This window comes from Sminthopsis crassicaudata, chromosome 2 (genome assembly GCF_048593235.1).
Source record: "Sminthopsis crassicaudata isolate SCR6 chromosome 2, ASM4859323v1, whole genome shotgun sequence".
Taxonomy (NCBI): Eukaryota; Metazoa; Chordata; class Mammalia; order Dasyuromorphia; family Dasyuridae; genus Sminthopsis; species Sminthopsis crassicaudata.
The window spans coordinates 359,051,872-359,065,924 of NC_133618.1; the positions used below are offsets into that span (position 1 = coordinate 359,051,872).

The 14,053-nt window shown below is 32.0% G+C and overlaps 1 protein-coding gene across 1 annotated transcript in view; it reads right to left on the bottom strand.

Annotated features, from left to right (window-relative positions):
* The window catches only part of SEC24A (SEC24 homolog A, COPII coat complex component), a 52,199-nt gene that overhangs the window by 29,540 nt on the left and 8,606 nt on the right, over window positions 1-14,053 (bottom strand). The window contains exons 3-6 of the mRNA XM_074290900.1: window positions 8,050-8,226; window positions 5,169-5,243; window positions 2,945-3,105; window positions 2,433-2,605 (exon numbers count right to left, since the gene is read on the bottom strand). Coding sequence (XP_074147001.1) covers window positions 2,433-2,605; window positions 2,945-3,105; window positions 5,169-5,243; window positions 8,050-8,226 — 586 coding nt within the window. The remainder of the gene's footprint in view (window positions 1-2,432; window positions 2,606-2,944; window positions 3,106-5,168; window positions 5,244-8,049; window positions 8,227-14,053) is intronic.

The window sequence follows — 14,053 nt, forward strand, 5'->3', positions numbered from 1 at the left end:
TAAAACATTTCTTATTTTTTCTTTAAATGGCAATTGAATGACATCAAGCAGATTCCCTCCAATTTCACTAAAACAATTCTTTAGTTGAATTCCCTTCTAAGAAGAAGGCAGTTTACACTGACATGGTCTTGCTTCTTGACTTTAAAAAAAAAATCTGTATCACCTACACTGATTCTACGTATTTTAAAAATATCTCTATGTATATAGTAATGCGAAGAAGAAGGAAGGAATTGCTGGGGTGGGAAATTTATCCTGATTCACATTTTATCTGATAATTAGTCTTGGAGAAGTGCCAGGAGACAATAAAGAAGCTAATTTGTTTATGGTCATAACAGAAGAGAATATGGATATTAATTTGCCTGTGATCATAAGAGATAAAAGAGTGGCAAGAGATGAACACAGGTCTTCTTGACCTTTTATTATTATTTATTTTTCAGGCTTTTATCTTTTAATCCTAATAGCATATGTCATTCTTTAGTTACCTAAATTTTTTTTTTGACTAGGCAATTGGGGTTAAGTGTCTTACACAAGGTCACATAGCTAGGGTGTATTTGAGGTCACATTTGAACTCAAGTCCTTCTGACTTTAGAGCTGGTGCTCTATTCACTAGCTGCCTCTTACTTGCATAATTATAGATTATATTTTAATTATAAATAATTTTAAACCAGATGTACCACTTATTATGAGATTTAAGGCAGTCAATAAGCTTTTTAAATCCCAATATCCTAATTGTACAGTGGGGATAATACTATTTATATTATATACATAGAGTGCTATTGTAAGATCAGGTGAGGTAATGCACTTAAATTATTTCAATTACAAAGCACCACATAAACATATATTAATATTGTTTAACAGATATTTCACTAAAGATCTACTCTGATGATTCATCATGGTAGTCTTTGGATGAAACAGCAAATAAAACAATGGATTTGGTGACAAGAAACCTGAATTTGAATTTTGCCTGAGACACTTATTAGTGAATTGACCCTACACAAGTAATTTAACCTATCTCAGCTTTTTTTTTTTTTTTTTTTTTTTTTTTGAGGATGAGGTTAAATGACTTGCCCAGGGGTCACACAGTTAGGAAGTGTTAAGTGTCTGAGACTAGATTTGAACCTGAGTCCTCCTGAATTCAAGGCTGGTGCTCTATCCACTGCGCCACCTAGCTGCCCCAAACTTCTTTTAAAAAGGGGATAATAAAAGCACTGATTTCCCAGGGTTTTTTTTTTGTGAAGATCAAATGAGATAACAAACGTAAAGTGTTTTTTTAGGTATTGTGGTGAGGTACTGAGGAGAGTCAAGGGCTCATCAGTGAAAGTTGGCCATGGCAACTCATGAAACCATTTAGAGCAGTGGTCCTCAAACTTTTTAAATAGGGGCCAGTTCACTGTCCCTCAGACTGCTGGACTATAGTAAAAACAAAAACACACTGTCTCCGCCCCTCAGCCCATTTCCCATAACCCGGCGGGCCGCATAAAACGTCCTCAGTGGGCCACATCTAGCCTGTGGGCCATAGTTTGAGAACCCCTGATGTAGAGAATGAGGCAGAGGAGCATGGGATAGGTGTCAATTAGCATCAACGAAAAGAAAGAGTACACATACTGATGAAAATATAAATATCTTCAATCATACTCCAATTTTGTTAGATATATATTTGTTTATGAAATATATATATATATATATATATATATATATATGTATATATAAAGATTTGAAACACTTAAGTTACCTGATTTCTACGAATTAAACATGGCATAAAATTTTAAATAATAACAGCTAAAATTTATATAGTATACTACGTGCCAGGCATTGTGCTAAATATTTTATTTGAGCTACCACAATTCCAGTTAGTACCTAATGTATGGCTTAACATTCCATTAGATGAAGTAAAAAAATTTTTAAAGACAGGATCTCTCCATCTCAGATTGAAAATATAGGGGTCCACTCACAGACCTAATCCCAATACTGATCAGCATAGGAACTTTGATGGTCTGTTTCTGGTCTAAATTGTCCCTTTTTTAAAAAGTTGGTAATCCTCAATTTCTGGGGACACTTGAACACTTGATCACCACAGCTCACTGCAACTCAGAATTCTTGAGTGCAAGTGATATGGTAGCCTCAGAACCTTCCCAATAGCTGGAATTAAATGGTATATCATCATTATTAATATCAACACTAGCTGCAATATGGAGAGGTTTGACATGCTCTTAGGTGAACTGATAGTAATTTAAAGTAGCAACTTCTTTTCCATCTTTACTAGGTTAGTTTCATTATTGAAGGAAACATATAACAAAATGTATCTTTCTTAATAATCAAAAACCATTTTAAAGAAAGCTAGCCTTAAAATGCTATATATAACATCTAAGAAACCAGCTCTAGTGTTTACTGTGTAAACCACATTTCATAAGAAATATTGTTAAAAGTCTTACTCTGGATTACAGTTAAGTTTCTGTATGTCTTCATGCAAATTTGGGACAGGAGCCTTCAAGGTGGATGCTGGAAGCATATTTCTTTCTTGAAGCAGATTGATAACTCGTAGTCCTTCCGAATGTAGACTTAACCCACCCATGCTTGTGGTTAAATGATTAGCACCTAAGGGAGACTAAAAATATGCTTCAGACTAAGTCAGTTTCATTAAATCTTCAGTTTAAGGTAAAAATAGATAAAATATAATGTTGAAGGGTTTGACTATTTAATTTCTCTAACAAATAAAACGGATTTTTTCCCCATGTCAATATTTTTTAAGCTCAGGAGAAAACAAAAAAAATGAACAACATATGATTCAATATAATATAATGATATTATATGTAACAATATAATAAATCACATGACTCTAGCCAATTAAGAAAAAATAAAATATCAAGTTATCCTGAAATTTGCCCAAGTTAAAATTCTTTAAACTATGACAAAAGAAATGAGGAAAGGAGGAAAAAACATTTACCTGAGAAAATGGCTGCAGCCCACTAGTGTATTGCAAGGCTGTGGATGGCCTTCCTGACATATTAGGGGGAGATGTATTTTGATAACCAGGTGGTAAGGAGGGATATGAATAGCCAACATTTCGACTCATTTTGGGATTTGGGTTGGTAAGTTGCGATGATGCTAAAAGAAAAAAAATTTGTGAGTTGAAAAATGTTTTAGAAATCTCTTATTAAATAAATCAAACAAGCCTTATTTTCATCAAAATCATAATACAACTAAGCTAAGTGAATTTCTCTCCCATTGTCTAATCCATCTGCTATTGCTACTCATCTCCATTTAATTTTTCATCTCTCTAGGTTTAAGGAAGCAGGACAGGACTTTCAGTAGTACTGAAGTATAGTGAAGGATAAATTCAATACTGCTACTTTTCCATTCCTGTTCTATCTTCTCACCTTCCTGAGAAGTTGATTCCATCTCTGTGATGAAACGTCTAGGACAAACTGAATCTACTTTGTCTCTAAAGGGAAACAATAGGAATTTTAATTTCCACATTTCCTACAGTTGTTAACATAAAGATATCTGGAAAATTTCAAAGAGTAGTATGCTCACTGTTATTTTTTACATTTTTATGTATTTTTATTACATTTGAAGTTCCAAATTGTCTCTTTACCTTTTTTTCCTCCCTATGCTAAAGGACACCATTTCACATTTGTAAAACCTATTATGCTCATTTCTATTTCTCATTTCTTTTTCTGGAAGTGGATAGCATCTTCCTTCACAGGTTCTTTGAAGTTGATAAGTATTTATAATACTTAATACTTTACAGTTATTCTCTGAACGATATTGCTATTACTGCAGACAATATAATCATGATTTTGCTCATTTCACTCATCATTTGATCTAAGTTCTTTCCATGTTTTTCCCTAAAATCAAAGGGATTTGCTCATCACTTCTTATAGCACAGTAGTATTCCATCACACTCATATACCACAACTTATTCCCCAACTAGTAGACATCTCCTCAGATTCCAGTTCTTTGCCCTCACAGAGTTCTTTTCCTTTTTCCCTGATCACCTTGGAAAACAGACCTTAATAGTAATATTGCTGGGGTCAATGGTTTTATAACAGTTATGACAGTTTCCTAATTCTTTTTGAGCATAATTCCAGAGTGCTTTCCAAAATGGTTAGATCAGTTCATAGTTCTACCAAGAGTATATTAATGTCCCAGTATGTTCACTTAAGAACAGAAACATGAAAATAAATCCATTTATTCTGGGAGGAGAAAAACCAAAGCAACAGTGTAAAGAAAAGCAAGTGTCTTAATTCCCAGATTTCACGGTCAAAAAGGAAGGAGAAGCCAATCCAAACTATGAATAATCCTTAGGAGGATTTATCTTCTTTCCTCCTATTGCTCCTTCTGTTTACATATCCATAAGTTTCAGTCCATATCCATATCCAAAGTTTCAGTTCCCGGAACAATTGGAGTTCAAGCCACAGAATTACCAACTCTAGCTTAGGAACAAAAGAAGAGTATTTGTTCTTACTTTCATAAAGGCAAGGAAAAAATTAGTTCCCTCTGACCTTGAAGGACACATGGATACACACACAGATACACAAACTCTTTCTTGGGAATCTCTAGAATATTTTTAAATGGGTCCTAAATTGAAATTTTAAATAAATTCCTCCCATTAGAACTTAATTTTTTTTAACATTTTAGTATATTTCTATATTCCAAGCATATTATAGATTAAATAGGCTTTTCTTAAACTAGTCTAAGACCACCAACCACCATTTATAACATTATTTCTATGAGAAAAAATGAATGAGTAAAAAACCACTTAATAAGCATTTACTACATGCAAAGCAGTGGAGATACAAGTATAAAAGCAAAGGCCATCTTGCACTCATGGAACTTTTTTTTTTTTTATTTAATATTTTATTTTCCTGAGTCACATGTAAAAACAATTTTTAACATTCATTTTAAAAATGCTGAGTTCCAAATTCTCTCCTTTCCCCTTTCCCCTTTCCCTATCTCCTTTATTGACAAGGCAAGTATATATATATAGTCATAGAAAACATTTTGGAGTTTGCATTAGGGGAGACAAACATATAGGGAAGTGTTGATCAGGAAAGGACACAGCCTTTCAGCTCATTATACTTGTATATTCAACCAATTTTCACACAATCTACTAAGATTTCATTTAAGACAATTTTTTATAGTAGGCAACTTAAATAAGACCTTACCCATGAAGCCACCTCCTTCAATTGTATCATAACTGTTCTCAACCACAGAGCCATTACTGGCAGTTGACATATCGCCTGGAAAAAAAGTTCACTGAAATCATTGAGGCTCAAAATCAAGAATGACTTTTCACAATTTTTCCAAGATTTGAACTATCAACTAAAATATAAAAATGAAATAGTTCTGGTAAAAGAATTACAAAATAAATTATATAACCTTATCATCAACTGAAATATCAAATTTTAACATCATTACACATAGAAGATTGGACATATGGCAAATATATTAAGAAATTGATGTAATTATACTGGATTCTTTAAATATTCAAATGTTTGGAATCAAAGTAAAATGCCTAGATAACTAAGTATTTTGCTTTTTAATCTAAAATTTTTAGGCTTGTTCTGACATCATGTAGATAATTCTTCATTGAAATGAAATTAAATTCTCTGAAAGCATAATTGTTTGCTCAGACTATATACTGGTTCAATTCTTAGGCACTTAAAGAACTGCACATTAACTCCCAAAGAATTTCAAGAAAATATGTCATCAAAATTAATAAATAATATTTGATGAAGGAAACAAAATTATAAAAAGATGAACCTAAATAAGTTGCTGAAATTCAAGGTACAAAAACTGAGAGATCATACCTTTCAGAGCTACAAAACACTGAGTACAATCCCCTCATTTTACAAATTATGGAAACAGGCAAAGAAAAGTTAAAATTAACTGCAATTAGGTTTTATTTAAATTTTTTCTCTCTTTTTGGAAATACAAATGAAACAAAAAAGACTGCATTAGTAAAAATAAAAACAATAATACAGTAATACCCTAAAAGTTGTCTTCTCTTGAGTTATTGCAACATGGATGTGGCTATAAGCTTAGGCTATAAAACATACATGGATTTGATTTGCCTGATTATGCTTATTTGTTAAAAGGGTTTATTTCTTTTTTTGACAAGGGTTAGAGGGAAGGTAGCAATGATGATGCCAAAAGAAAAAACAAAAACAGTCAATAAACATTTTTAAAAGTGTGCAGAGAACAAAAGGAAATCCAGAAATAACAATAGCTAAGGAGGATAATTTTTTATTTATATATTTTTATTAAAGCTTTTTATTTTTCAAAATATACGCATAGATAATTCTGCAACATTAGCCCCTGCAAAACCTGGTGTTCCAGTTTCCTTCTCCCTTCTCCCACCCCACTCCTCTAGATGGCAATTAGTCCAATATATGTTAAACATAGTAGAAATATATGTTAAATTCAATATATGGATACATATTTATACATTTATCTTGCTGTACAAGAAAAATCAAATCAAACCAGAAAAGAAAACGATGAAGAAAATAAAATGCAAGCAAGCAACAAAAAGAGTGAGAATGCTATACTATGAACCACACTCAGATCCTATAATCTTCTCTCTGGGTGTAGATGGCTCTTTTGATCACAAGACCATTGGAACTGGTTCAAATTATCTCACTATTGAAGAGAGACACATATATCAGAATTGACCGTCATATAATATTGCTCTTGCCATGTACAATGATCTCCTGGTTCTGCTCATTTTAAGCACGGTAATTTTGAAAGCAATGTCCTTCCCTCCAGTAATTCCAGACAATTTGCATTAATAGTTGAAATAGTAGAAAATGTATTAATAAACTATCAACTATCAAAGGATATGAACAGACAATTTTCAGATGATGAAATTGAAACTATTTCCACTCATATGAAAGAGTGTTCCAAATCACTATTGATCAGAGAAATGCAAATTAAGGCAACTCTGAGATACCACTACACACCTGTCAGATTGGCTAAGATGACAGGAACAAATAATGATGAATGTTGGAGAGGATGTGGGAAAACTGGGACACTGATGCATTGTTGGTGGAGTTGTGAAAGAATCCAATCATTCTGGAGAGCAATCTGGAATTATGCCCCAAAAGCTATCAAACTGTGCATACCCTTTGATCTAGCAGTGCTACTACTGGGCTTATATCCCAAGGAAATACTAAAGGGAAAGGGACCTGTATGTGCCAAAATGTTTGTGGCAGCCTTTTTGTAGTGGCTAGAAACTGGAAAATGAACGGATGCCTATCAATTGGAGAAGGGTTATGTAAATTATGGTATATGAATGTTATGGAATATTATTGTTCTGTCAGAAATGACCAGCAGGATGAATACAGAGAGGCTTGGAGAGACTTACATCAACTGATGCTGAGTGAAATGAGCTGAACTAGGAGATCATTATACACTTCAACAACAATACTATATGAGGATGTATTCTGATGGAAGTGGATATTTTCAACTTAAAGAGCTAATCCAATTCCAATTGATCAATGATGAACAGAATCAGCTACACCCAGATAAGGGACACTGGGAAATGAGTGTAAACTGTTAGCATTTTTTGTTTTTCTCCCCAGGTTATTTTTACCTTCCAAATCCAATTCTTCCTTTGCAATAACAACAACAACAAAATTCGGTTCTGCACATATATATTGTATCTAGGTTATACTATAACATATTTAATATGTATGGGAAAGCCTTCCATCTAGGGGACAGAGTGGAGGGAAGGAGGGGAAAATTTGGAACAGAAGGGAGTACAAGGGATAATGTTGTAAAAAATTACCTATGCATATGTATTGTCAAAAAATGTTATAATTATAAAATTAATTTTTAAAAAAAATTGAAATTCATCCGTATAAATGAAATAGTATGTGTAAAAACAATGTCAATTAAAGTCTAAAAAAGCATAAGTTTCTATTATTATCCCATAAAAAACTTCACAAACTTGTTACTAAAAAATCAAAGTACTAGAAAGGTACTTCAGGACTTGTTTTTTGTTTTTTGGTTTTTTTTTTAAAGTTATTTCTATTTTGACTTGCTTACCTTCTTGGTTCACAGTGGAGATAACCTGTGGTTGGGGTGGAATACTGTTTGATGTTTTTCTCTGTGTATCCAAAGATCTTACAGGAGGTGGGCCACCAGATGGAGGGGGTCCAATTGGAGCTCGAGTTGGTTGATAAATTGTAGGTAAAGGCTGATTTGTTGGTGTAGATATAGAACCTATGGAAATATTGTGTTGTGTTGTTTTTTTTCCCCACATCACTTACAAAAAAATTACAAATCAAAAGGAATATTTTTCTTTTATGGAATCCTAAGCTATTTTTTCTCTCCAAATTTCAAGTAGTAACAAATTTACAGGAATATAATCCTCTACATTCAAGACCAACTTGATCAGTATTCTTGAAATTTTTATTACACTCTTAAGCATTTGAAGTATATGCCACCTTACAATTCAGAATGAAATCTAGATAGTCAGTATAGTTAACTTTTATGTACCTATGTAGTTTAATCTATTTTCAGTTATAATTCATTAACAACTCTCTGAACTTATGGAGACTGCTTAATATTTATGGTAGAAATCAACAATTAACTGATTTTGCTAATGGAGAAAAAAAGCTTATCAAACTATTTCAATTCAGTTTAGAGTCAACAAGATTCTATGTAAAACTTCTAAATGGAATATTGTTTTATTTTAAAAAAAAAAAGCTCCCAATGTTTTCCCTATAAACTAAACAGACCTATGAATTTGCATATTTTAATTAGTCATTTTCCCTTAGTCATTAAAGGAAGTTAACTTATGATATAGAATATATATGGTTTTATTCTAGCCTATAATTCTCAAATAATTTGAAATAAAAAAATCTTTTCTATACCTTAAGCAAGACTGAATACAGATAAGATATATATATATATATATATAAATCTTCTTTCACTGTCACTGGGGACAAGATCTAAATTAAATGGATTTAAAGATGCTTGCATAAACAGATTCAAAGAGATCCACTTCATGGATTAACATAAATCCATGAGGTTTATGTTAAAAAGAAACCCAAAGATCCAATTCATGGATTAACAAACCTCCAGATGAAGATTTTCATTACTCTCTCATAGTTTCGTCCTAGTCCTTTGTTTTTACAAATGAAAACATACTTTATCAATTATGAGGATGACATAAAGCAGAGTATAATAGCAAAAGGTTTGGAAAACAGGATTGATATCCAAAAAGATGTCAATAGATTCGAATAAATTAACTGAATCCAAATATAATAAATGAAATCTTATGCTTCGGTTCAAATCAATTGCTTAAGTACTAAATTAGAGAGCTATAATTGGCATATTGTCATATACCTATAAAGTTATAGGAAGGGTAGGGAAGTGAGGAAGTAGTAATAGCAACAGTGACTACTCTTTCCCTCCCCCCTACCACTGCTGGGGGAAAAAAAGGAAAGAGTTTAAATAAGATACTTTTAAAATACAAAAAGAAAGCAAAAAGAAGTTCAGAAATACAAGCAGGATAACTTGGGAACTACAATGTTAATTTTATTGAAAGTTGTGGGTTTGTTTTTTTTTTTTAAATGAAGTTGTATGTAGGAGATTCATGATTTCATATACAGTATTCTTTTTCTATTCTTCATATATGGAAATGACCATTTTATAAAATTCAAAAAAATTTTTTTAATAAAGTAGAAAATAAAAAGACCTTTTAGAAGACTAAGTTGAATAATCAACATGACATGAAAACCCAGGGAATCACATTATGTTTTGCTGGTCAAAACAATCTGAGAGTATGCATCATATTTTAGGAAGGACTAATAAATTTAGAGTATATTTAGAGTTACCAAGACAGTGAGATATCAGCAAGGAGCACTCTAAAAAGCCAAAGGTGTTTATCCTGGAGAGCTGCAGAAATGGAGAATATAATAACTTACTAAACATTTAAATGGTTTTCATATGAAAGAAGGATTTGATTTTTTCCTTTGGTCTCAATATACAAACACAACATGTACATGATTAGAGCTATTCAAAAGTTAAAATGGCTACCAGAAGGTAGTTAAGGTCTTCAAATGGAAGCTGAATGTCAAACTACTGAAAAGGATTCCAACTCAGTTACAAATTACTACTACCTCTGCAATTACTTTCACCTTTGAGATTTTATGGTTTTATGAAATTGGTATCAATATTTCACTAACTTGTGATCTCTGTCATAGTTGCACTCTTCTTTTATCTGAAAAGTAAATAGCAATTGGTAAAGTGAAAAGTGGGACTTAAGAACCAAGCTCTGGGGAGCAGATTAAGGGTACAATCTAAGCTAAATTCAGTACTATAATCTGAGAGGAGAGAAAATAAAAGAAATAGAACTATTTTGCTTCCTCAGTGTTCAAAGTTGCTAAGAGAAACATGGCTTTAGTTTGTACTGGTCAAAGGAGCAAAGGTAGATTTAGGTGATATTATAAATGTCAATTCCTGATAATTTTTTAAGCTGAGTCAATCTGAATTGAATAATGAGTCAGAGACAGTTCATTTGCAATTCAACTTGCAATATATACTGTGCATATTTACATTTTCACATATGGTAGAAAACAGATTGTGTGCCCTAAAGAATTGAGCAGTTATTATATTAAAATCATAATGTAGAAAAGTATCACTTTATTGATCTCCATTAAAGACTATGGAAGCTATCTTTGTGGCTTGCTTATGTAGAGAAATAACAAAATAAAATTCAATCAAAAAGTCCCAAACAAAAAAAACCCAAGATTTTAGTCCCAGGTGAGATATTCTGTGGCAGCTTTGTGACCTCAGGAAAATCACTTTTCTCCTTTGTAAAATAAAGGTAGAAAATGAGAATGTATGATTTTAAGATGCTCTTTTATGATCAATTACTCTGATATAAAGAATCTTCTTAAAAACAAAACTAAGAAAACAATACACCCTTCTACTCCCACTTGAAAGTTAATAATATATTCCTCTCCAACAAGTCATTAGATGTGTAGAAGGAGAATGATTATATTATTCATTATTTAGCAATCTGAATGGCTCAAATAGATTTGATTTTTTTTCCCTATCACTGACAATCAGTAGTTTATACAGTATACATAAATCAGAAATCTTTTCTAATTCATAATGTCTACATAATTAAATTCAAAAATTCTATGTAAGAAATAATAAGGTAAATTATTAGAATAAGGTAACCAAAGTATTCATATTAAAAATCTTTCAGGATGGCTATTTAACTCTAGGAAATACTAAGAAACCACAAGAGTTTAATACAAAACATTATTTCATTATTGATCTTGCAGCTACTAAAAAGGTTAATTGGTCTTATTGTCAAAAGCTAAGCCAGACAAAGCTTACTTTCATTTAGTTCTCTTATCTGTTAAGAGCACCCACATGTTATCTTTGGCAATATAAATAAAAAGAACAAAAGGGCAACCAACTCAGCAAAGATTCCTGGAACAGTAACTTGAGATGCATCTATCTGATCACAAAAATGTAAAAAACTTACCCACTTAATATAGAGGACACACACTAATTAACATTCACTACAGTAGAAAATACCCTAGTTTTTATTCAGAAGACCTCCTTTCAAACTTGGTTCTGTCATTTTCTACATTTGTGACTTTAGGCAAATTATTTAACTTTCTGGTCCTCAGTTTCCTCATCTGTAAAAGTGAGAGTTAAATTTCTAAGATCCTTTCCAACTCTAAATTCCTATAATTTATATATTTCCTGTACTTATTTGTAGCAATGGCAGAATTCTATTACATTTTCAATGTAATGTGACAATTTTTTTTCAACTTCCATGTTGAAAAACCAAGATATAGAACATTCACAACTTAAATTTTGTCTACTTATAGTAACTTGACTCATTATGGGGTGGAAGTGGCCTTGAATGCACAAGAGTGATGACAGGTAATACTAATTAGGAAAGGCTTCAAGTAGAGGCATGATGATAAAATGTACATGTGATGATAAATGTACATGTGTACTAGACTTGCTAAATTTCAAGAGGTTAGACTAATCAACAAGTAGAATACAGGATGATTAATTTTATTAGCCAAAAAAATTTCTCAAAGGCTAGATAGAAGTGGCAAAAGGACTCAAGTTTGTACTGCTGAGAATACCCATACCTACTGAATCTTTGATTCAGTAGCCAAAGTTTAGAAAAAGAACATTCTATATCTTCTGGTTTTAAAGACCAGAAGTTCACAGAGTAACATAAAAAGTACACAACAGAGCTCAATGTGAAAAAGGGGAGTTCAAAGAAAACTGGGAACAGAAAGAGTATATAAACATGTTTTTTTCAGTGAAATCAGTAAGTGTCTAGGAATATTAGCAATATGGAGGGGAAAAAAAGAACTTTTAAAAAAGGATATTTTTAAAGTATATGAAATATATTCCAAAAGGAATCTCAGGACAGTTAGATGGCACAATGGATAGAGCACCAGCCTTGAATTCAGGAAGACCTGAGTGCAAATCTGGCCTCAGACACTTAACACTTCCTAGCTGTGTGACCCTGTGAAGTCACTTAACGCCAGCCTTAAAAAAAAAAAAAAAAAATCTCATAAAATTTTTTAAATGGAATAACTGAGCAGAGCTGATCTATCTATCCCTGATAGTCACCGTCACCTATCTCTCCTTTTACTGCTAAACAACTTGGCAAGACTTAACTTTGTAGAAGTTATACATTATACACAGTAACAGCAAGATTATGTGATGATCAACTGTGATAGACTTAGCTCCTCTCAACAACAGAACTGGGATAGAAAATGCTATCCACATCCAGAGAGAAAAGAATGAAGCCTGAATATGGTTTGAAGTAAATATTTTTGGGCCACAATAACACATGAAAATCACTATCATATATTAGTAGTAGTTTTGATTTATCTCTATGGAAGAAGTATCTGTGACAATTAAGTCAGGGGTCTCTGACAATGGAAACTTAGTAATAACATACCATGAGGCTACACATCTAAACATTGCATGTAGAAGTTTCTGAGAAATGGCTATCGTGATTTAGCAACATGAAATGAATAGAAAGGAACCATTACTTTGATGTTTGAAATATTTGATGGGAGAGGGTTCTTAAGCTAGAGTCTGTGAACTTTGTTTTTCTAAAAAAAAAAATTTTTCACTAACTCTATTTCTTTATATTCATGTTTCTTTACAACCTTTAGTGTCATATTTTATGCATTTGAAAACATTCTGGAAAGGGGTCTATAAATTTCACCAGGCTCCAAAGGGTCCCAAGACCCACCAAAAAAGTTAACCTCATGTCTAGTCCAATGTTCCCCCAACAACAAAAAACATAACCTCTTTGATTTAATAACCTTTAAGAGTTAGTATAGATAAAAAATTGCATCATTCTGTTATCAAATTGATTGAGTCTCTCCAAACTTACTAAGATTGATCATCAGACAAAAGTTGTACAATCTGTCAACTATGCCCATACTAAAAACATTTCCAGCTCTATCAGATCTTTTCAAAAGCTCAGGGTCTCCTGTCATCACAGCAAGGCATCAGAAGAAGAATATTAAAGATGACACAATTCAATAAATTAAAACTAAAAAATGAAAACCAGGTATCTTAAACTTTTTCCACTTGTGACCCTTTCTTGAAAAATTTTATGCGATTCCAAATTTGTATATATATAAAATAGGCATACAAAACATTTGCTGATAATATATCACAATTTCACGACTCCTACATTTAGTTATACAACCCCATATAGGGTTTGTTTTATAAGAAAAATTCTGATCTTACCAATAATTATTATATTTCCATCCAATCTATTACTTTAGACAAGATATTTGGTCTACCTAAACACTAGCATTTTCATCAATCTTCAGAAGCTGAGGATAAAACAATGGCATTAAAAAATAAAACTAGCACAGAACAAAAAAAAAAAAAAAAAAAAAAAAAAAGCTATTGTTGTTCTATACAGAAAATAATGATGGTGCTCCATCAGAACTTTACTCTTAGAAGAGAGGAACTAGGCACTTATTATTGCTTTTTAAAATAATGAAATAAAAAGATATGAATCTGTATC